This window comes from Saimiri boliviensis, chromosome 9 (assembly GCF_048565385.1).
Source record: "Saimiri boliviensis isolate mSaiBol1 chromosome 9, mSaiBol1.pri, whole genome shotgun sequence".
Taxonomy (NCBI): domain Eukaryota; kingdom Metazoa; phylum Chordata; class Mammalia; order Primates; family Cebidae; genus Saimiri; species Saimiri boliviensis.
In genome coordinates, this window is record NC_133457.1 from 100,887,390 (window position 1) to 100,909,678 (window position 22,289).

General features: G+C 44.5%; 1 protein-coding gene across 4 annotated transcripts in view; it reads right to left on the reverse strand.

Annotated features, from left to right (window-relative positions):
- NDRG3 (NDRG family member 3) overlaps window positions 1-21,690 on the reverse strand; it is a 91,242-nt gene extending 69,552 nt beyond the window's left edge. For all 4 annotated transcript variants that reach the window (XM_074406491.1, XM_074406492.1, XM_039479568.2 and 1 more), the window contains exons 1-2: window positions 21,612-21,690; window positions 16-117 (exon numbers count right to left, since the gene is read on the reverse strand). In XM_074406491.1, coding sequence (XP_074262592.1) covers window positions 16-72 — 57 coding nt within the window. In that variant the 5' untranslated portion in view covers window positions 73-117; window positions 21,612-21,690. The remainder of the gene's footprint in view (window positions 1-15; window positions 118-21,611) is intronic.
- Between the last annotated feature and the right edge of the window lie 599 nt (window positions 21,691-22,289).

Below are 22,289 nucleotides of genomic sequence, written 5' to 3' on the forward strand. Positions count from 1 at the left end.
CAGAAAAGTCTTTACCTTATCATTTAGAAGTGGTTTGATCTCTGTGAGTTGAACATCCTGAAGTTCATCCATGAGGACAGATGAGAACAGAGGAGTCTCAAGAATAAATCAGTAACTCTGAAACAGAGAAGAAAGAAGTGAAGAAAAAGGCTTAAGCCAGGAATTGGAAACATAATAGTCACGGTAAATCCATTCATTGAAATATGAGACCTGGGTTTGTGCCATGCCCTGCTCAGGGTGCTAAAGACACAGTTACAGCAGACAGACACTAAAGTGGTCTGTAGGATTCTTGCCTCCTGGTATTCACATCCTTGCATAATCCCCCCAGTGAATGTGGGTGGAACCTATGGCTTACTTTTAACCTGCAGAATATGGCAAAAGTGATGGAATGTATATGAGTGACTTTACATGATTGCATTACATAATATTTTCACATCTGTCTTGCTGAGGGGCACTCTCCCCTGCTAGGTTTGAAGACGAAAGCTGATGTGCTATGACAGGACCGTGTAACAAGGAACTGAGAGCAGCCTCCAGTGGAAAGACAGAAGACACTAAGACCCTCAGTTCAACAATCTACAAGGAACTGAATGCTGCCAACAACAGGATGGAAGCAGATCCTTTCCCAGCTGAATGTCAGATAAGAAGCTGACCGACACCTTGATCCAGGCGTCCCCAAACTACGGCCGCGGGCCGCATGCGGCCCCCTGAGGCCATTTATCCGGCCCCCCGCTGCACTTCAGGAAGGTGCACCTCTTTCACTGGTGGTCAGTGAGAGGAGCACAGTATGTGGCGGCCCTCCAACGGTCTGAGGGACAGTGAACTGGCCCCCTGTGTAAAAAGTCTGCGGACGCCTGCCTTGATCGGTGTGTTGTAGGGAACCTACACAACCCACACTAGACTCCTGAACCACAGAAACTGTGAGACAATGAATGTGTGTTGTTTTAGGCCACGACATTTGTGGTAATATTTTTATGCAGCAACAGATTAATACAATTAATACAATAGTCTTTGCCCTCATGGAATACACATTTTAGTTACTGAAGATGGATAAAGAAACAACATACTCAAAGCTATGCTTGGAACAGACTGGAAGATGGATTAAGCAGGGACAAAAATTGAAGGTTATTACTGCAGAATGAGACCTTGAATTAGGAATGGCAACGGGAAAGAAGGAGGAGGGAACCAAGGCTAAGCTTACTAATTCTCATTTAGGGAATCACAGCAGTGGATGAAAGGTCAGCTCCAAAGTGGCCTTCAATGAGCCCAATGATCCTTGACTCCTGATTTTGATTTACACATATGTATAATCCCCCACCCAAATAAATCAGGGATGGCTCGTGTACTAATAGAATATGGAGGAAGCAACAAAAGGTGACTTCTGAAGCTACATCATAAAACACAGCATAGTGTCTGCTTCAAGACACTATAGTCTTAAACTACTAGTCCTGGGGGAAGCTAGCCACCATATCATCAAGACATTCAAACAGGCCTTTGGAGGGGTCCACATGGAGAGGAACTAACTTGCCAGTACCAACCTGCTAGCCTGTGTGAGCTACTTTGCAAATGAATCCTCTAGCCCCAGTCAAGAGTTTGGATGACTAAAGCCCCAGGGACATCTGGCTGCAACCACATGAGAGATCCTAGGCCAGAACTACCCTACCAAGCCTGCTCCCAAGTTCCTGACCCAGAGAAACCATGAGAGATAATAATTTTGTTTTAGAGTGATCTATAGCAATCGATAACTAATACAAAGGGAAAGCAGAATGGAGAGTTCAGAGAGAAGGGGCAAGTTGGAGAGAGGTAGGCAGGATAATGAACTACAAATTCTTCTTCCATCTCACCATACAGAAGCCAGGCAGATAGGCTGCAAATACTCAATGTTGCAGAAAAGTGATTCCCACCTAGACTTCAAAGTTTCAGGCATCATCCTTTTTGCCTGGCTCTAAACCTATCAAGTCAGGAAAAATGTTAATTCAGAGTTGGGGATTTACATTTAACAACCATTTACTGAATACCCATTGCACTATGGAAGATACAAAAAATGTCCCTGCCTCTAAACAGTAGAGATGACATAGATCTATAAGTTGATAAATAAAAAGAAGGGCCATAGGAGTTCAAAGGAGAAGCAATTACATCTGATTGGTAGAAATCAAGAAAGCCTTCAAAAGATATTAGTCGTGTGTGTGTGTGTGTGTGTGTTTGTGTGTGTATTTTTTTTTGAGACCTAGTCTTGCTCTGTCGCCCAGGCTGGAATGTAGTGGCAGGCTCTTGGCTCACTGGAACCTCTGCCTCCTGGGCTCAAGCGATTCTCGTCCCTCAGCCTTCTAAGTAGCTGGGACTAGGGACACCCACTACCATGCCCAGCTAATTTTTGTATTTTTAGTAGAGACAGGGTTTCACCATGTTAGCTAGGCTGGTCTTGAACTCCTGCTCTCAAGTGATCCACTGTCCTCAGCCCCTCAAAGTGCTGCTTACCTTCTAGAGATAGAATGACAAGATTTTTATTTAATTACCTATGGAGAGGTTATGTGTCCCAGGCTACCTTTTAGCTGTTACTGCCCAACACACTAAAACAAATCCTGCTCCCAACTATGCCTATGTTAGGACAGACTAACCAAAAAAGCCTTCTTATCATTTAATTCAAGGGACCCAGGGGGTGCCTACTGGGAACACTCCTCAGGCTATGAACCCCACATGCTAACTGAATATTCCAAAAGTATGAACCACCTAGAGAGCACAAGTTTGATGATGTTTAACCTCCCTATTATAGGGCAGTGGTTCTTTTGTCAAATCCCAGGCACCCATATACTTGATTGATCTACTTGATACTTAGAGGTTGAATCTTTATTTTTTGTTTTTATACCAGTCACATTTCAAAAGGGTAGCTTGACTCCTACACAGTGAATTTCAGCCAGCATCTACGTTCTCTCTTTCACAGTCCCCACTTAACTCTCAAAATATTGGCCTAACTGGAATCTACTCCTTGTTTATTAATAACACTATAAACTGTGGCTACTTTTTATTTGGACTTTACTATTTATCAGTTATTTAAAATGGCAATTTAAAAGCTTTTTCCGGCTGGATGCAGTGGCTCACACATGTATTCCCAGCACTTTGGGGGGCTGAGGTGGATCATTTGAGGTCAAGAGTTCAAGACCAGCCTGGTCAACATGGTGAAACCCTGTCCCTACCAAAAACACAAAAATCAGCTGGGTGTGGTGGCACACATCTGTAATTCCAGTTACTCGGCAGGCTGGGGCATGAGAATCGCTTGAATCCAGGAGGCGGAGGTTGCAGTAAACCAAGATCGGGCAACTGTACTCCAGCCTGGGTAACAGAATAAGACTGTCTAAAAAAAAATTTTATTTTTAAAAAAAGCTTTTTCCCTTTTATAAAAGCAGTACGTGCTCATTTTAGAAAATACAGAAATCAGGCAGGTGCGGTGACTCACAATTGTAATCCCAGCACTTCAGGAGGCCGAGGTCAGGTGTTCATTTGAGGTCAGGTGTTCAAGACCAGCCTGGCCAACATGGTGAAACCCCATCTCTACTAAAAATACAAAAATTATCTGGCAGTGGTGGCACATGCCTGTAATCCCAGCTACTCAGGAGGCTGAGGCAGGAGAATCGCTTGGTCCTGGAAGGCGGAGGTTGCAGTGAGCTGAGATTGTGCCACTGCACTCCAGCCTAGGCAACAGAGTGAGACCCAGTCTCAAAAACCAAAAAATAACAACAACAAAAAAGAAAATACAGAAATCAGGTGCGAACCGTGGCTCTCACCTGTAATCCCAGCGCTCTGGGAGGCTAAGGCGGGTGGATCACCTGAGGTCAGGAGTTCGAGACCAGCCTAGACAACATGGGTGAAACCCCCCTCTACTAACAATACAAAAATTAGCAGGCATGATGGTGGGGGTTGTAATCTCAGCTACTCGGGAGGCTGAGACAGGAGAATCCCTTGAGCTCAGGAGGCAGAGGTTGCAGGGAGCTGAGATCATGCCACTGCACTCCAGCCTGGGTGATAGAATAAGACACTCTCTCAAAAAAAAAAAACAAAAAACAAAAAAGAAAATACAGATATGGAAATCACAGAATACTGAACAAATAATTTACTCATAGGCCTTCCATCTAAAGAAAACCATTTTAATGTATTTCCACTTGTTCTTTTTTCCCACTTAAATGGTGATTTCCTGAAATTGTTTGTTCAACTCACCCACTTTATTCCCTACTTTAATTCACTCACTAGAAAGCAATGTACTTCAAGATGGGAATTATTCAAATATGACTTCACATGGGTGGGCCTGTCAAATGATCAGAGAAAGGCCTAAGGTGCCCTCAAGTCCAAAGTGACTGGAATTAACCTAGTGCTCTTTTTTTTTTTTTGAGATGGGGTCTTACTCTTTCACCTAGGCTGGAGTGCAATGGCACAATCATGGCTCAACCTTCCAGGCTCAAGCAATCCTTCCACCCCAGCCTCTCAAGTAGCTGAGACTATAGGCATGTGCCACCATGCCTTGCTAATCAAATAAAAAAAAAACAAAAACTTTTAGAGACAGGAGTCTCACTATGTTGCCAAGGCTAGTCTTGAACTCCTGGACTCAAGCAATCCTCCTGCCTTGGATTCCCAAAGTGCTGGGATTACAGGTGTGAACCACCATGCCCAGCCCTACATATTTTTTTAAAGATGAAGAGAAATGCAATGTTTGCACCAACAAACACTTAAACAAAGACACAAATTAAATGAGAAGGCTATCCCTATCAGCTAGGCCCAATGCAGGCTCAGACAATAATGCTGTGCAGGACAGTAAGCTGCTCCAGGGTGACACAGGATTTGGCAATATGGCAGTAGATATTTACATTCCACATATTAGGGGATCTAATGCATTCTTCTGGAGACTCCATTTTTTCTCCATTTTCAGTGTCTGAAGCCCTTGCCAATGAGCAGTTTTATAACATATACTTAGAAAACTAAGATTCTGGTGGAAAACTCCATCTCCAGATTCCTCAGCCGCACAGTCGGACTCCCTCCTGGGGATCTAAGGCCTGCAGTTCTGGCATCTGCACAAATGATATGACTGCCAGATCCCAAACTAGTACTAAAAGCTATTAATATTTTCAAAAGGCTAGTAGGGATTCTATAAACTGCAGTAAACAATTTTTGCCTCTTTCCTAGTCATATAAGAGGGAGGATTGATAAGTAAAAACTAGCCATCATCAAATTAAGGAAATGAGTGATACCAAATGGCTAGAAACGGCAAGGAGAAAAGGTGACTACCTATTCTGTCAGGAATTATAATCCCAGCACCTTATAAATCCTGATAACAATCCTCTTTGATAGATTCCTGATCCCTTCCTTCCCTTCCTTCCCTCGTTCCCTCCTTCCTTCCTTCCCGCTCTTCCTTCCTTTTTTTTTTTTTTTTTTTTGACAGAGTCTTGCTCTGTGGCCCAGGCTGGAGTGCAGTGATGCAATCTCAGCTCATTGCAACCTCTGCCTCCCACGTTCAAGCAATTCTCCTGCCTCAGCCTCCCAAGTAGCTGGGACTATAGGAGCACTCTACCATGCCCGGCTAATTTTTGTATTTTTCGGTAAAGACAGGGTTTCCCTGTGTTAGCCAGGCTGGTCTTGAACTCCTGGCCTCAAGTGATCTGCTAGCCTCGGCCTCCCAAAGTGCTGGGATAACAAAGGTTAGCCACCATGCCCATCCTAGATATCTTTCTTTCTTTATTTTTTTCTTTGAAACAGAGTTTCACTCTTGCCACATAGGCTGGAATGCAGTGGCGCGATCTCAGCTCACTGCAACATCCAACTCTTGGGTTCAAGCAATTCTCCTGTCTTACCCTCCTGAGTAGCTGGAATTACAGGCACCTGCCACCACTCAGCTAATTTTTATATTTTTAGTGCAGACAGGATTTCACCATGTTGGCCAGGCTGATTGCCAACTCTTGACCTCAGGTGATCTGCCTGCCTTTGCCTCCCAAAGTGTTGAGATTACAGGCGTGAGCCACTATACCTGGCCTTTCTTTCTTTATAGATGAGAAATTTAGGCTCAGAAAAGCTAAGTAACTTTTCTAAAATCCCAAATCTAAGAAATAAAGAGCCTGGAGTGGTGGCATGCAACTATAGTCCCAGCTACTTGAGAGGCTAATGCAGGAGGATTGCTTGAGTCTGAGTCCAGCCTGGGCAACAGAGCAAGACTCTGCCTCTAAATAATTAAGTGAATAATAGGGAAAGGATTTTAAAACCGGAAATCCAAAATGTTCCAATGGGTTCCTGGAAGAAGTGACAAAGGATGGATGGATGGATGGATGGATGGATGGGTGGATGGATACATGGACACATACATACATAAACAAGCTCCAGTGAGTGTCTCCCTTGAGCATGAAGTCCATGCTCAACAATATTTGGGTTTTGGAGTATTTTACATTTTTAGATTTGGGATGCTTAAACAGTAAGTATAATGCAAATATTGTAAAATCAGAAAAAATCCAAAATCTGAAACACTTCTGGTTCAAGGTATTTTATTTTATTTTATTTTATTTTATTTTATTTTATTTTATTTGAGACAGAATTTCACTCTGTTGCCCAGGCTGGAGTGCACGGCGTGATCTCGACTCACTGCAACATCCATCTCCTGGGTTCAAGCAATTCTCCTGCCTCAGCCTCCTGAGTAGCTAGGACTATAGGCATGCGCCACCACACCTGGCTAATTTTTGTATTTTTAGTAGAGACGAGGTTTTACCATGTTGACCAGGCTGGTCTTGAACACCTGACCTTAGGTAATCTGCCAACCTCAGCCACCCAAAGTGCTGGGATTATAAGTGTGAGCCACTGCACCCAGCCTGTTCAAGGAATTTTGGATAAGAGATACTCAACTCATATACCATAATGTCTGTGCCAGGTGTCATCTACTGATTGTAGGACCCTGGGCATTTCCTTGAGTTAACAGAAGTCTAAAGGAAGTCTACCCATCCTGTGGCATCTCCTTGAGGTAACAGAAGACTAAAGCAATCCTATACATACCGACAATGACTCAGACACCTTAGAAATGAAGCTCTGAGTCATCACACCAGGACAAGAACCCTATCTCAGTAGTTATAACGCTAAGGGCATAGAAAATATGAATGAATAGAGAAAAGAGAAATGAAGTCCTGGCTATTACTTGTCAACCAGTTTCAGAGGCAAGGGCTATTTCTTGCTTGCTAGAACAGTGAACCTCAGAATCTATCACCTGGGAATCTTGTTTAGGATCTCAGACATAAACAGTTTTAAGTGATGAGTAACATGTGACCTCATCACAGAGTAGAGGTGGAGATAATCTGAGCTGAGGAGATAAACTGAAAGGCTTGATTATTATTAGCAACAATCTTCTTCTTCTTCTTTTTTTTTTTTTGAGACAGAGTTTGGCTCTGTCACCAAGGCTAGAGTGTAGTGGCACGATCTCAGCTACGTGCAACCTCTGTCTTCCAGACTCAAGCCATCTTCCCACCTCAGCCTTCCAAGTAGCTGGGACCACAGAGATGCACAACCACACCTGGCTAATTTTTGTACATTTTGTAGCATCAGGGTTTCACATTGTTGCCCAGGCTGGCCTCTAACTTCTCAGCTCAAGTAATCCCCCCACCTCAGTCTCCCAAAGTGCTAGGATTATAGGCATGAGCCACCTCACCCAGCCAATTAGCAACAATCTTCAATACAGATAGAGGATGGGGTAAAGAAAGACTCCATTAATTTATGCCTTCATCCTGCCTTTTTCCAAAATTTCAGTAAACTCAAGGGAATTTTTATTTTTACTTTTTTTTTGAGCTGAGCATGGTAGCTTGTGCCTGTAATCCTAGCACTTTAGGAGGCCAGGGCAGGAGGATCATCTGAAGTCAGGAGTTTGAGACCAGCCTGGCTAACATGGTGAAACTTGGTCTCTAGTAAAAATACAAAAATTACCCAGGTGTGGTGGCACATGCCTATAATCCCAGCTACTCAGGAGGCTGAGGCAGGAGAATTGCTGAACCTGGGAGGTGGAGGTTGCAGTGAGCTGAGATCATACCACTGCACTCCAGCCCTGGCGACAGAGCAAGTTGCTCTGTCACCCGGGCTGGAGTGCAGTGGCACCACCTTAGCTCACTGTAACCTTGAACTCCTAGGGCCAAGCAATCCTCCCACCTCAGCCTCCCAAGGAGCTACAACTACAGACGTATACCACTATGTCTGGCTAATTTTTGTTTTTTGGTAGAAATAGGTCTATATCACCCAGGCTTAGACGGGATTTTTAAAAGACTCAACAAGTCCAATCAACTAAAATGTAAAGACATTGGAGAACAAAATAGTTTGGGGAAACCCTGCTGAAAGATAATAAGGGGTTTGTCAGGCTCCTGTAATTATGAAATATATTTTAAAAAAAGAGAGAGAGAGAGAGAGAAAGAGAGAGAAGGGAAAATCTGGGATATAAAGTTGGTAAAAATAGCGCAAGGTTGGCCAGGGCACAGTGGCTCATGGCTGTAATACCAGAACTGTGGGAGGCCAAGACAGGTGGATCACTTGAGGCCAGGAGTTCGAGACCAGCTTGGCCAACATGGTTCAACCCCATCACTACTAAACATGCAAAAATTAGCCAGGCATCGTGGTAATTCCAGCTACTTGGGAGGCTGAGGCAGGAGAATCGCTTAAACCCGGGTGAAGGAGGTTGCAGTGAGCCAAGACTGTGCCACTGCACTCCAATCTGGGCAACAGGCTTTAAAAAGAAAATCAATTTCAGTCAGGAATCCAAGAGCAACCCAAGCACAAGTGGAAGTGAGAATGAGTGAGGTAAGCCTCCAAATGATCACCAAACCAGAGATAAGGAGGTCTGCAGGTCCTGGGCTTTTCTGAAGGACAACTCAGTGATGGAAAAGAAAGAAGCAGTTAGAGACAAAGAAAAAATGTTCAGAGATGCTAGAGGAAAAGCAGAAATACAATGTCAAAGAACTCAAGGGAGAAAAGAGATTTACACAGAAGTGGAGGAAAACTGTCAAATGCTGAAGAAAAAAAGAGGATGATGAGTATGAAAGGGCCATTAACTTTTGACAGTAAAAGTCAATGGTGTTAAAATCACGGGAGACTAAGGCAAAAGCATCGCTTGAACTCGGGAGGTGGAGGTTGCAGTGGGCCGAGATCGTGCCATTGCACTCCAGCCTGGGTGACAGAGCGAGATTCCATCTCAAACAAACAAACAAAAAAGTGGTGACATGGATTGACCAAAATACCACAACTAATAAATGGCACAGCTGGAATTGAAACCCAGGTCTTTTGATCCCAAATGCTCACTCTATGCTCTAAATCACAGTCTCCCAGGTCATCACAGATGAAAAGACTGACAGTAAAAAAAAAAAGAAAAACAGGATTGGGAAGACTGCCTCACCACACCCACACCACACTGAACATTTCTTTATCTCTGATTAAGCAGTCAGGATTAGGTCACAGGCTCTAGGATTAAGTCCTGATATGTAGTGAATAACAAACAAGCACAGATGGAGGACTGGAATTCATCTTTACCCATTAATTCAATTAAATAGGGGAGAGAAAGTCTATAAACATGTTTTTTTGTTTGTTTGTTTTTGAGACGGAGTTTCGCTCTTGTTACCCAGGCTGGAGTGCAATGGCGCCATCTCGGCTCACCGCAACCTCCGCCTCCTGAGTTCAGGCAATTCACCTGCCTCAGCCTCCTGAGTAGCTGGGATTAGAGGCACGCGCCACCATGCCCAGCTAATTTTTTGTATTTTTAGTAGGGACGGGGTTTCACCGTGTTGACCAGGATGGTCTCGATCTCTTGACCTCGTGATCCACCCGCCTCAGCCTCCCAAAGTGCTGGGATTACAGGCTTGAGCCACCGTGCCTGGCTAAACACATTGTTACAGTTCAAGGCAGTATACACATAAGCTCATGAACTAGACAAACTCAAAGGCAGTTTCTCAACCTTGGCACAACTGACATTTTAGGCCAGCGAATTATTTGTTGTGGTAGGTTTGTCCTGTGCATTGTATAATGTGTAGCAGCATCCCGGGCCTCCAATACTAGACAACAGTGGTACATTCTCCCAACAGTTGTGCCAACTAAAAATGTCTCCAGATAATGCCAAATGTCCTCTCTGGGGCAAAATCACTCCCAGTTGAGAACCACTATTCTAAGGGTTATAGAGGTTTAGGGCAAAATAGAGTCAATGCAGTTTGTGGGTGCTGAGAAGTTGTTTCAGGGAGGAAGTAATATCTGAACTGCACCTTGAGAAAAAGATACAATTCCTATAAATGAAGATAAGAATAAAATAAGAGGTGTGGGCACGGTGGCTCACGCCTATAATCACAGCACTTTGGGAGGCCAAGGCGGGTGGATCACGAGGTCAAGAGATCAAGACCATCCTGGTCAACAAGGTGAAACCCCGTCTCTACTAAAAATACAAAAATTAGCTGGGCATGGTGGCACACGCCTGTAGTCCTAGCTACTCGGGAGGCTGAGGTAGGAGAATTGCTTGAACTCAGGAGGCAGAGGTTGGGTGAGCCGAGATCGTGCCATTGCACTCCAGCCTGGGTTACAAGAGCGAAACTCCGTCTCAAAAAAAAAAAAAAAGACAACCCATTCAGGAGACACAGAGAACAATGTAGCTAGGAAAGAAGACAAGCTGCAGAAGTAGGCTGGGTCAGAATGCAGAACACCTGAGCTGGACTTTACTACGCAGATAACTCCTGAAGGTTTCTGAGGAGCAGGATAACACAGAAGCTTAATTTTTTTCAGTTGTTTAAAACTTGGTCATGTTGTCCAGTAGTTACTTCAGTTGGACTTAAACCTGGGAAACAGTGAAGATTATCAATGACTCAGCTCCAACCTTAAAGATCCAATTTAATTGGGGTAAGGTAGGGCCTGAGTATTGTTTTTAAAGCTTCACAGGTAATTCTTACATGCAGCTAGGGCTAAGAACCACTGGTTTACAGTAATGCCCTTATTCTTCAACCAGAAAAAAGGTCCAGAAAATTTAAGTGATTTGCCTGAATTCACACAGCCAGCTATGTGTGGAGCAGGAGTTAGCATGTGGATTCTGAGCTCAGCTCTGAAAGAGATCCCAGAGTACTGGGCTAAATTCCATACTTCAGTCTAGAAGATGCACAATTAGCTGATGACATGGCTCTTTTAGGTTTCCTCAGGGTTAAAGGCTGAATTAATCTATCATAAAACTACTGACTTAAACATCTGTCAAGTGTCTAGGGTAATGGATGTTGGTTCTATGGCTGTCTCCTGGGGGCCCTTAGGAAAGCAAAGGATCTCAGGAGAATCCCCCAGGAAGCAAGATAAACAAATCAAACCACCCAGCTCCACAGAAGAAACAATGTCTTTTAAAAATACAGCTCACTGGGCCGGGCGCGGTGGCTCAAGCCTGTAATCCCAGCACTTTGGGAGGCCGAGGTGGGTGGATCACGAGGTGAAGAGATCGAGACCATCTTGGTCAACATGGTGAAACCCTGTCTCTACTAAAAATACAAAAAATTAGCTGGGCATGGTGGCGTGTGCTTGTAATCCCAGCTACTCAGGAGGCTGAGGCAGGAGAATTGCCTGAACCCAGGAGACGGAAGTTGTGGTGAGCCAAGACCGCACCATTGCACTCCAGCCTGGGTAACAAGAGCGAAACTCCGTCTCAAAAAAAAAAAAAAAAAAAAAATACAGCTCACTGAGATTTTTCACTGCATAAAGGAAAGTCCAGGTAGATCTTCGCCAGAAGAAATACGCTCAGAGATGCTATCACCCTATCTACAGAAGCTAAGGGGTAGGGAGGAATCACAGGCAGCTGCTGGAGTAGCTCATATGCTCACAGATCCTCACTGTAACAGCAAGTACCCCTGCTCATTCTCAGGCCTGGATAAGGGCCATTCACATTCCTCATATTTTCCTGAAGGGCAGTGACCCCTGCGATAGGCCCACCTTCCTGTTGTGTCGCTCCCGGGTTCTGGCAGCAGATGGTAAATGAGAAGTTTGTAGAGACTACCAAACTGGGAATCTGAGTCTGTCCTATATATTAATTCTATCCATATGTATATGGATAGAATTATCCTGGTATAAATAACTGCTAGAACAAAGCAACCCCCATGTAGGAGACTTCTTGTTAATCCCAGACATCCACCAGCCAGTGGAGGTTTTAACACAGGAGTCATAGGAAAGTAACTCTAAAAGCAGAAGCACAACCCCCTGCCTTCCACTCCTGAAGGCAACTCAGGACACTACCACTGGCAAAGGCCCGGGGTGTGCTCTTAGATGGCTCCGGGTTCCTGCCAGCTGTAAGGCTGAATCCCTGAAAACAATCTGTACTTTAAGTTAGCCTGAGCGAAGTAAAGGACAAACAAGAGCCCTAATATGCAATATATAATACTCATACTAGCCAAATTTATTGAGCGCTTACACTATGCCAGGTACCATGACAAGCACTTTATCCATTTTTTTTCTTTTTTTTAAATTTATCAACTGAAACAAATGTGTCATTTAAAGCACTTCATCTATTTATTATTTCATTTTGCTTCCCAACATATTTAGCTAGGTACTGTAATCCAGCCCATTTTACAGATGAAGAAAGTGAGGCTCAGATAAGGTTTTGTAATTTGCCAAAGATCACACAGCTAGCAAGCAGCAGAGCAAGGATCTGAACCTGAGCAATCTGCGTCCTGACCTCTATAACCAATTTTCCCCACTTGATGCCACCTGATAATTAATTCTTCTAATGTATTTTCTCAAGTTAGGTTACTGGCGCTTACCAGGATGTTACCGTAAAAGAATTCTTAAAATTGGCTGGTCATGGTGGCTTATGCCTATAATCCCAGCATTTTGGGAGGCTGAGGTGGGCAGATCACTTGAGGTCAGGAGTTTGAGACCAGCCTGGCCAACATGCCGAAAGCGCATCTCCACTAAAAATACAAAAAATTAGGGGCCGGGAGCAGTGGCTCACGCCTGTAATCCCAGCACTTTGGGAGGCCAAGGCGGGTGGATCACAAAGTCAAGAGATCGAGATCATCCTGGTCAACATAGCAAAACCCCGTCTCTACTAAAAATACAAAAAATTAGCTGGGCATGGTGGCGCGTGCCTGTAATCCCAGCTACTCAGGAGGCTGAGGCAGGAGAATTGCCTGAACCCAGGAGGCGGAGGTTGCGGTGAGCCAAGATCACGCCATTGCACTCCAGCCTGGGTAACAAGAGCGAAACTCCATCTCAAAAAAAGAAAAAAAAAAAAAAATTAGCTGAGCATGGTCGCGGTCACCTGTAGTTTCAGCTACTTAGGAGACTGAGGCATGAGAATTGCTTGAACTCAGGGGATGGAGGTTGCAGTGAACCAAGACTGTGGCACTGCATTCCAGCTTGGACAAGAGAGCGAGACTCTGTCTCAAAAAAAAAAAAAAAAAAAGAGTTCTGAAAGTTGAAAAGCCCCATATAAAATGTATGTATCATTACTATCATTACTACTTTAATATGAGACTTGTACCTATTTGAGGTATTGGAAATGCAATATACCCTGTGGACTGATCACCCAAAGTTATATTTTAGTGAACACCCTGGTTAAACCCATCTCAACACAATGACTTAAAAGCAACACTTTCTCCTAGCACTTTGGGAGGCCAAAGCAGGAGTTCAAGACCAGCCTGGCTAACATGGAGAAACTCCATCTCTACTAAAAATATAAAAATTAGCCAGGTGTGGTGGCGTGCACCTATAATCCCAGCTACTTCCCAGCTACTTGGGAGGCTGAAGCAGGAGAATTGCTTGAACCCAGGAGGCAGAGGCTGCAGTGAGCCAAGAGCCTGCCACTGCACTACAACCTGGGTGACAGAGCAAGACTTCATCTCAAAAAAAAAAAAAAAAAAGCAGTCAAGTTGTATCCATAAAAGAAAATTCAGCTTTAAAAATACAGAATCACTGGCCAGGCGTGGTGGCTCACTCCTATAATCCCAGCACTTTCAGAGGCCGAGGTGGGTTGATCACCTGAGGTCAGAAGTTCGAGACCAGCTTGACCAACGTGGAGAAACCCTGTCTCTACTAAAAATACAAAATTAGCCAGGTGTGGTAGTACAAGCCTGTAATCCCATCTACTCGGGAGGCTTAGGCAGGAGAATCCCTTGAACCTGGGAAGCAGAGGTTGTGGTGAGCCAAGATCGCGCCACTGCACTCCAGCCTGGGCAACAAGAGCAAAACTGCATCTCAAAAAAAAAAAAAAAACTATATATATATATATATATATATATATACACACACACATACATACAAGCACTATCATGCAAAACAGTAGAAATCTCAACACATTCACACCTGGTTCTGGTTCCCCAATAGTATTACTTGTGTGCAACTAAACAGATGTCATCCAAAACTCTGTTCTAAAGTGTTTATTGTAGTGGGAGTAATGGGTTTGCTGTAATAAGTCATAGCTTTCCACTGAAGGAGAGGTCTTGGGAATCCCTGAGACTAGCTAAAGTTGTTTTTGGAAGAATTCCTTGACTGGAAATTTTACCTTTGTGTTTTGTTGCTCGGATTCCTGAAAACAACTAAGGGATGCTTCTGGTTTGTCCATCTACTGCACTGATTCCTTGGATCCCACCCATTCTTTCACTTTAAGCAAAAACAAATAATTGTTCCAGAGGTCTCTGTATTTTGCAGCTGCCATTTTGTAAGAAGCACTTTTCCCAAAAATAAATAAATAAATAAATAAATATAGAAGCACCATAAGGACAAAACTGTCATTTTAAATAAACAACTGGATCTGTTTGGAAAGCACGTATGATTTCTGGAAAGATTACCAGATGATGATTAATTGTCATCTGGTAATCTTTCCAGAATATAGTGAGCAAGAGTCTCACTATACTGCCCAGGCTGGTCTCAAACTTCTGGGCTCAAGTGATCTTCCCACCTCAGCCTGCAAGTAGCTGGGATTACAGAGACTGGCCTGATTTCTAATCTTAAATTATCATTAGAAATGGGAAGGCCAGGCGCAGTGGCACACGCCTGTAATCCCAGCACTTTGGGAGGCCAAGGCGGGTGGATCACAAAGTCAAGAGATCGAGACCATCCTGGCCAACATGGTGAAACCCCATCTCTATTAAAAATACAAAAATAGCCGGGCGCGGTGGCTCAAGCCTGTAATCCCAGCACTTTGGGAGGCTGAGGCGGGTGGATCACGAGGTCGAGAGATCGAGACCATCCTGGTCAACATTGTGAAACCCCGTCTCTACTAAAAATACAAAAAACTAGCTGGGCGTGGTGGCGTGTGCCTGTAATCCCAGCTACTTAGGAGGCTGAGGCAGGAGAATTGCCTGAGCCCAGGAGGCGGAGGTTGCAGTGAGCCGAGATCGCGCCATTGCACTCCAGCCTGGGTAACGAGCGAAACTCCGTCTCAAAAAAAAAAAAAAATACAAAAATTAGCTGGGCATGGTGGTACACACCTGTAGTCCCAGCTACTCGAGAGGCTGAGGCAGGAGAATAGCTTGAACCCAAGAGGTGAAGGTTGCAGTGAGCTGAAAGATTGCGCCACTGCACTCCAGCCTGGCGACAGAGCAATACTTCGTCTCGGGGGGAAAAAAAAAGGAAGCAATTTCATGTTGTTTTTCTGAGTTACATATAATTTTCCTTACTCTGATTTACTGGGTTTATGATTTTTTAGGCCATCACACTAGTGGTACCCCCAAAATGATAGCTATTGCCCCAAAACTAAAAACAGCAGCATCTTTTAAAAACATACTACAAAACTTGCAATAGAAAAACTTAGTAAGTAATAAAATTAAGTATGAAGAGCAGCTATATCCAGAATTTTACTTGAAAACCCCAGACTGTAGACCATGGGTACTTTTAGGTGGTAAGGCGGTTATTGTCAAGTGCTATATAGCTAAAACCCAGCAGAAGCCACCACTGTACTTAAAAAATTAATCTTCAGTGGTGGCTCATGCTTGTAATCCCAGCACTTTGGGAGGCTGAGGCAGGCAGATCACCTGAGGTCAGGAGTTTGAGACCAGCCTGGCCAACGTGGTGAAACCCCATCTCTAAAAAAAATAAAAATGCAAAGAAGCCGTATTCCTCCAAATTGCATCCCACTCGGCCATCAACAAAAAAAAAATTTTTTTTTTTTTTTGAGATGGAGTCTTGCTCTTGTTGCCCAGGCTGGAGTACAATGCTGTGATCTCAGCTCACCACAATCAAACGATTCTCCTGCCTCAGCCTCCCAAGTAGCTGGGACTACAGGTGCATGCCACCACATCTGGCTAATTTTTGTATTTTTAGTAAAGATGGGATTTCGCAATGTTGGCCAGGCTGGTCTCAAACTCCTGACCTCATGATCCGCCTGCCTTGGCTTCCCAAAGTGCTAGGGTTACAAGTGTGAGCCACCATGCCCAGCCAACAAATTTTTATTTACGACTGATAATATGTCAAATTCTGTTAGGTACTATAAGAAATATCACAGAACTTTGAGTAAACTACTGGCCCTTTCACTGAAGAGATGAAAGTAAAAGACATAATACTAACCATTTTTGTGTACATTTAAAACATCCTCCATATATCAGTTAATTTTACATAAATGAGAGCACAATTGTAGGTAAATATTATACATTAGTTTTATAGAATTAGCATTGAGATTTTTAAAAATTCATTTACCAAAGAAAGCCCTGAAACCTGGTAAATATCCATAATCAAGCCAGCTAAGTTTTTGTGTACTATTTTCAAGAGCTATTAAAGAAGAAGGGGGGGGCGGCATCTTTCAGAATAAACAATTTGACATCCAGCCTGCAGTAAACCCAAAATGTTATCAATCTTTGTACTTGAAAGTTCTCTTTAATGCACCCCTTCCCTTTACCATTTCTATCCAAGCTTGTCCGTTTTCTTCCAGAATCTCTCATTTGGCCTTTTTTTCCTTCCTTCCGTCTTCACTTCTTACCTGGATTTGCTCATTCATTCATCATCTACTAAGTGCCAATTATCGGCCAAGCACAGAACTAGACCCTGGTCCCTGCTCTCAGGAAGCTTACATGACACTAAGTAAAGTTGTTTCCTGCCCATCTCAATCACCATCACTAGCCTGCAAGCTTTAGCAAAGGCTTTGTATTTCCAGAAGCTAGCAGCATCTGGCATATAGCAGACACTCTAAAAATGTTTGTTCTATGACACTAGATTACTTTAGCAAGCTCTTTTTTTAAATTCCATAAATATTTTAGTACGTATCTTCAAAAAAGATTCTTTTCTTTCCTTTTTAAAACACAAAAGCATTATATGCATAATGCAAAAAATAATATAGAAAGGTAAAAAAGTAAATTCCCCAAACCCCTAAATCCCACTCCCAGAAGTGACGACCATTAGAGATTGGTAAATATCTTTCCTGAACTCTCCTATATAAGTATACCTCCACACCTCACACACACACACTTTTTTGGAACAAGTTACTTGACAGTTTCTGACTCTAGCTTCTCAACCTTCTAATCAAGTAGTTCTCAAAGCGTGATCCTTAGACCAGCAGCATCCATATCATCTGGGAACTTGTTAGAACTGCAAATTCTTGGATTCCACTCCAGAGATAACGAATCAGAAACTCTGAAGGTCAATCCCAGGAATATGGGTTTTAATAAGCTCTCCAGGTGATGCTGGTGCACACTAAGGGTTGAGAACTACTGCTCTAAGCCAGCCAAGCCAAATTTTTTTTTTTTACTATCCCTTAACCATGGCAGCCATTGCTATCTTGTCTGTTTTATCACCCCCGATTCAAAATGTTTTCCTTGTCCTTTTGATGAATTCTGACCCTATCCACCTGTCAAAGCCCAGAAAGTCAAAGCCCAAAGTGGTCTCACCACAAGAACTCATACTGAACCTTCTTGCCCCCTTTCCCCAACTCCCATGATACAATTAGTCCCTTTACCATACAATTTAACAATTATATGTACACAGGCTTCAACATTAGAGAACGGTGCTTTACTCTTCCCCAACAGACCATAGCCTCCTTGAAGACATGAATCATGTTTTTGTATGTCTTCCCCCACCCCTGTTCTAAAAACATAAATGGAATCTTAGAATTGCTGGTTAATGTCTTTAAGGATGAATTCACTGAGAAGAAACACTGATAAACCTTTAATGGCTAAAAAGTCTCGAATTTCAACTTGTAGCCCCAGTTCTGTGACCTTGAACAAGTTTAATTCTCAGGATGATGTCTACAAAAGTGAGAAGGTTGGACTTAATGACTCAATGCTCCTTTTCGGCTTGAATAACATACAATTTTATGAAACATCCCATGTAGGAATATCTTATTCCGTTATAGTCGAATATTGCTTTGCTTGTAACATTAATATAGGAATTTTTAGACTTTATTTTAGTGCAGTTAGATACGATGTTTCCCAATTAGCTAGTAAGCTCTTTCAACAGGAACCTGTTTCATTCAACTGTGAATCTTCTACTATCCAGCATCATACATCCATGTCTTACTCAGTCAATATATTCACAGAAAATTATTTGGAAAAACTCTTTAAGAAGCTTTATTTAGATAGAGAATCTATGCACATATCTGCTGCCTCCCAAAGGACCCTTTTGAATATTTATTATTATAAATACCATCTAATGATATACAGTAAAAATTGTGATTACTTTGATACCACCAGGAGCAGTCAGCCACAGAAGACAAAAGAATGTAAAAATGGATCTCTCATGCATTTAGGGACAGACTTAATGGGGTGTAAGCTTCAGGCTATCCTACTGCAACACACAAATGAAAACTGCCCTGCACACCGAAACAGCATAAACCAACTCCACTCTTGGGAATAAACAGGCATTCTCCCTCTTCAAAAGTAACAATTTAGAATAAAACAAAAGTAACCAGGCTGGGTGGCTCACCCTGTAACCCCAGCACTCTGAAAGGCCAAGGTGGGTGGATCACCTAAAGTCAGGAGTTCAAGACCAGCCTGGCCAACATGGTGAAATCCAGTCTCTACTAAAAATACAAAACATTAGCTAGGCATGGTGGCAGGTGCCTGTAATCCCAGCTACTTGGGAGGCTGAGGCAGGAGAATCACTTGAACCCAGGAGGCAGAGGTTGCAGTGAGCTGATATTGCACCACTGCACTCCAACCTGGGCAAGAGCAAAACTCTGTCTAAAAATAATAATAATAAGAAGAAGAATAAAACAAAAGCAGCTTAATTGTGAGCACACCTTTGAGTAACACAAACAGATTTTTTGATGCAAGACTCTTTAAGTTTTCAAAAACAACAAGGTGGATGGAGGCCTCTGAGTGGTAAATGGTGATGACAAGTTGAATCTAAAGGAAGGGACAAGCAAAGAGACACTGAAGGGCAGGAAGGAGGAACAAAAGAGAGCAGAAGAACACCACCCTTTGAGTAATGAAAAGGGGCAGTGGGGGCCGGGCGCGGTGGCTCAAGCCTATAATCCCAGCACTTTGGGAGGCCGAGGCGGGTGGATCACAAGGTCAAGAGATCGAGACCATCCTGGTCAACATGGTGAAACCCCGTCTCTACTAAAAATACTAAAAATCAGCTGGGCATGGTGGCACGTGCCTGTAATCCCAGCTACCCAGGAGGCTAAGGCAGGAGAATTGCCTGAACCCAGGAGGCGGAGGTTGCGGTGAGCCGAGATCGCGCCATTGCACTCCAGCCTGGGTAACAAGAGCGAAACTCCGTCTCAAAAAAAAAAAAAAAGAAAAGAAAAAGAAAAAGAAAAGGGGTGGTGGAAATTCACTAAGTCCTTACCAAGGACTGTGAGCCGGGTATTCGGAGCTACAAAGATGGCCCATACCCTCAAGGGGCTCGAAGTCTGCAGGCTAAGACCCTGTTTTGTGAACGTGTAATTCTAATTGGGAAAATCAAGCAGGGAAGGCTTCACAGAGAAGGTGGTGATCTAGTGGAGCCTTTGAAATGTGGAGGAGGATTTGCTAAGGGAGAAAAAAGACAGTTTCAGCTAGTTATTTTGGGGGAGAAACATTCACATAATTTTGTAGTTGTTCATTTGGAACTTTAAATCATGGGAGGCTTCTTAAAATCAGCACCACTCTATCAATGTTCTCTCTCTTCTTACTTTCTTTCTTTCTTTTTTTTTTTTTTTTTTGAGACAGAGTTTCGCTCTTGTTGCCCAGGCTGGAGTGCAATGGCGCGATCTCGGCTCACCGCAACCTCCGCCTCCTGGGTTCAGGCAATTCTCCTGCCTCAGCCTCCTGAGTAGCTGGGATTACAGGCACGAGCCACCATGCCCAGCTAATTTTTTGTATTTTTAGTAGAGACGGGGTTTCACCATGTTGACCAGGGTGGTCTCGATCTGTTGACCTCGTGATCCACCCGCCTCGGCCTCCCAAAGTGCTGGGATTACAGGCGTGAGCCACCGCGCCCGGCCTCTTACTTTCTTAAATACTGAAATGTTCAAGCCCAACCTTGGGGCAGAGCCAGAAAGCTCCGGAAAGAGGTGAGTTCTAGCCAAATCTGCTCTGTCACCTCCAAGTCCAGCCCGCCCAACTAGCCCAGTCAGCCCAGTCCTGCTCTCTTGGCAGCCAGGAAAGGAAGGCTAATAATATCCCCAGAGGGCCAGGATAATAGGGGGAAATCTGGATGACGGCAGGAAAGGCTCACTCTTGTTCTGTCAGTAAACCACCAAAGGAGAGCTTCCCTGCCTCCTAAACCAAGGGGCTCCTGGTCTACCTGTGATAGGGAGGCCAGCTCTGCAGAGGGGAAAAAAAAAAAAAAAAAGGCTTCATGAAAAGGAAGGGGGAAAGGTTTGAATTGGGAAACGCCGAGGTGTTATTCGAGGTTATCTTAATAAAACGCTTAGCAAGATAGCCGGCACACAGCGAGCACTGGAAGAACGTTAGCTCTTATATTGATAACACTATTATTATTACAGTAACACCTCAACTGTACTCCGACAAGAAAATCTTCTCTGTGCAGCCTACTTTCATGACGTTCGAGAGCAACTTCAGAGATAAGTGATTTCAAAAATATTTCAAAGGTACGAGATCAAATTCCAACCTCACTGGCCTAAGAGCCCTAGACCCTGGGTAGAGAGCTGACCCTGCCACTTGTCAGCTGCCTGACCTTGGGCACGGCACTTCACCTTCCTGTGCCTCAGTTTCCTCGGCTGTTAAGTGGGGCTAAGAAGCCTCTCCCCGGCAGGGTCATTGTAAGGTCCCGTTAGAGAATCCCCTCTGCTGCTTTGGGACCGCACAGGTGCAAGAGGTGCCCACGGCCCCTCTTCCAAGCATCTGGGCTCTTGGGGCGGGCCAGGTAGATGGATGAGCAACCCCGCGGCCCACCGAGCTCTGCCGCCTGCAGAGCCAGAGCGAGAGAGGGGCTCGCACCTGCGGGGGGCGTCCCTGTGACCCAGGGTGTTGAGCCCGGAGCGAGGCTCTCTTGCTGCCCGCACGCTCTGCGGGAGGGCTAGGCGCGGGGAGCGGCCGAGGGAAGCCCGGCTGACCCAGGTCCAGCGGGCGGGGCGGGGCAGAGGGCCCCGGGGGCCCGAAGGAGGCAGGCACTACCGGCCCCCAGGGCCTCGCCGAGCCGCGGAGATGATGCGGGGAAGGAGCAGGGCAAAGGAGCAACGCCCCCGCGTGCCACGCCGCGCGTTCCCCGCGGGCCTGGCGGAGGCGCTCACTCACCTGAGGCGCGGGCAACCGCCGTCAGTGCAGCTGCAGCAGCGGCGGCGGCAAGAGGGGCGGGGGAGGCGATGCGGTCGCGCAGGCGTGCCGGAGGCGCCTGGGCCGCGCATGCGTGATGCACTCGCCCGCCTCTGGAACTACCGAGAAGATGGTAGCTGAGCCTGGAGAGGCTGGCGGCGCCATGTTTGATGTAGTTTTTCTTGCTGCGGAGTTACCTCAGAGAAGAATCTTAGATTTTCGAGGTGCTGGAGGGAGGGCCATGGAGCGCTGCGTCTGGAGCGCTTCCCTCCCTTCTCTAAGTCGCGTCCTTATGAAGCCCGTAAGAGCTCTTGGAGGGTATGGCGTACTCCTTTTAAGGTGACCTAGAGCCGTACCCAAGGTCACGGGGCGCCTAGCACAGTGCCGGCACGTTGAAAGAGCTTAACGAATTTTTGGTGAATGAACATAGTAATTTAAGAACTAGAGTCCAAAACTCAGGGCTCCGAATTATCTGTCCTCTATTGTATCACCCCTGTCAGCCAAGTCATCTACTTTCTTGATTGCAACATTAGAAATGGAATTTATTTTCCCCAGAATGATTGCAGATACTAAACTTAATGACCCAACAATTTAAATAACACCAAAATGTACAGGACACACTCTATTCCTCTAGTTTATTTTTATTTTTTTTAGTATTAA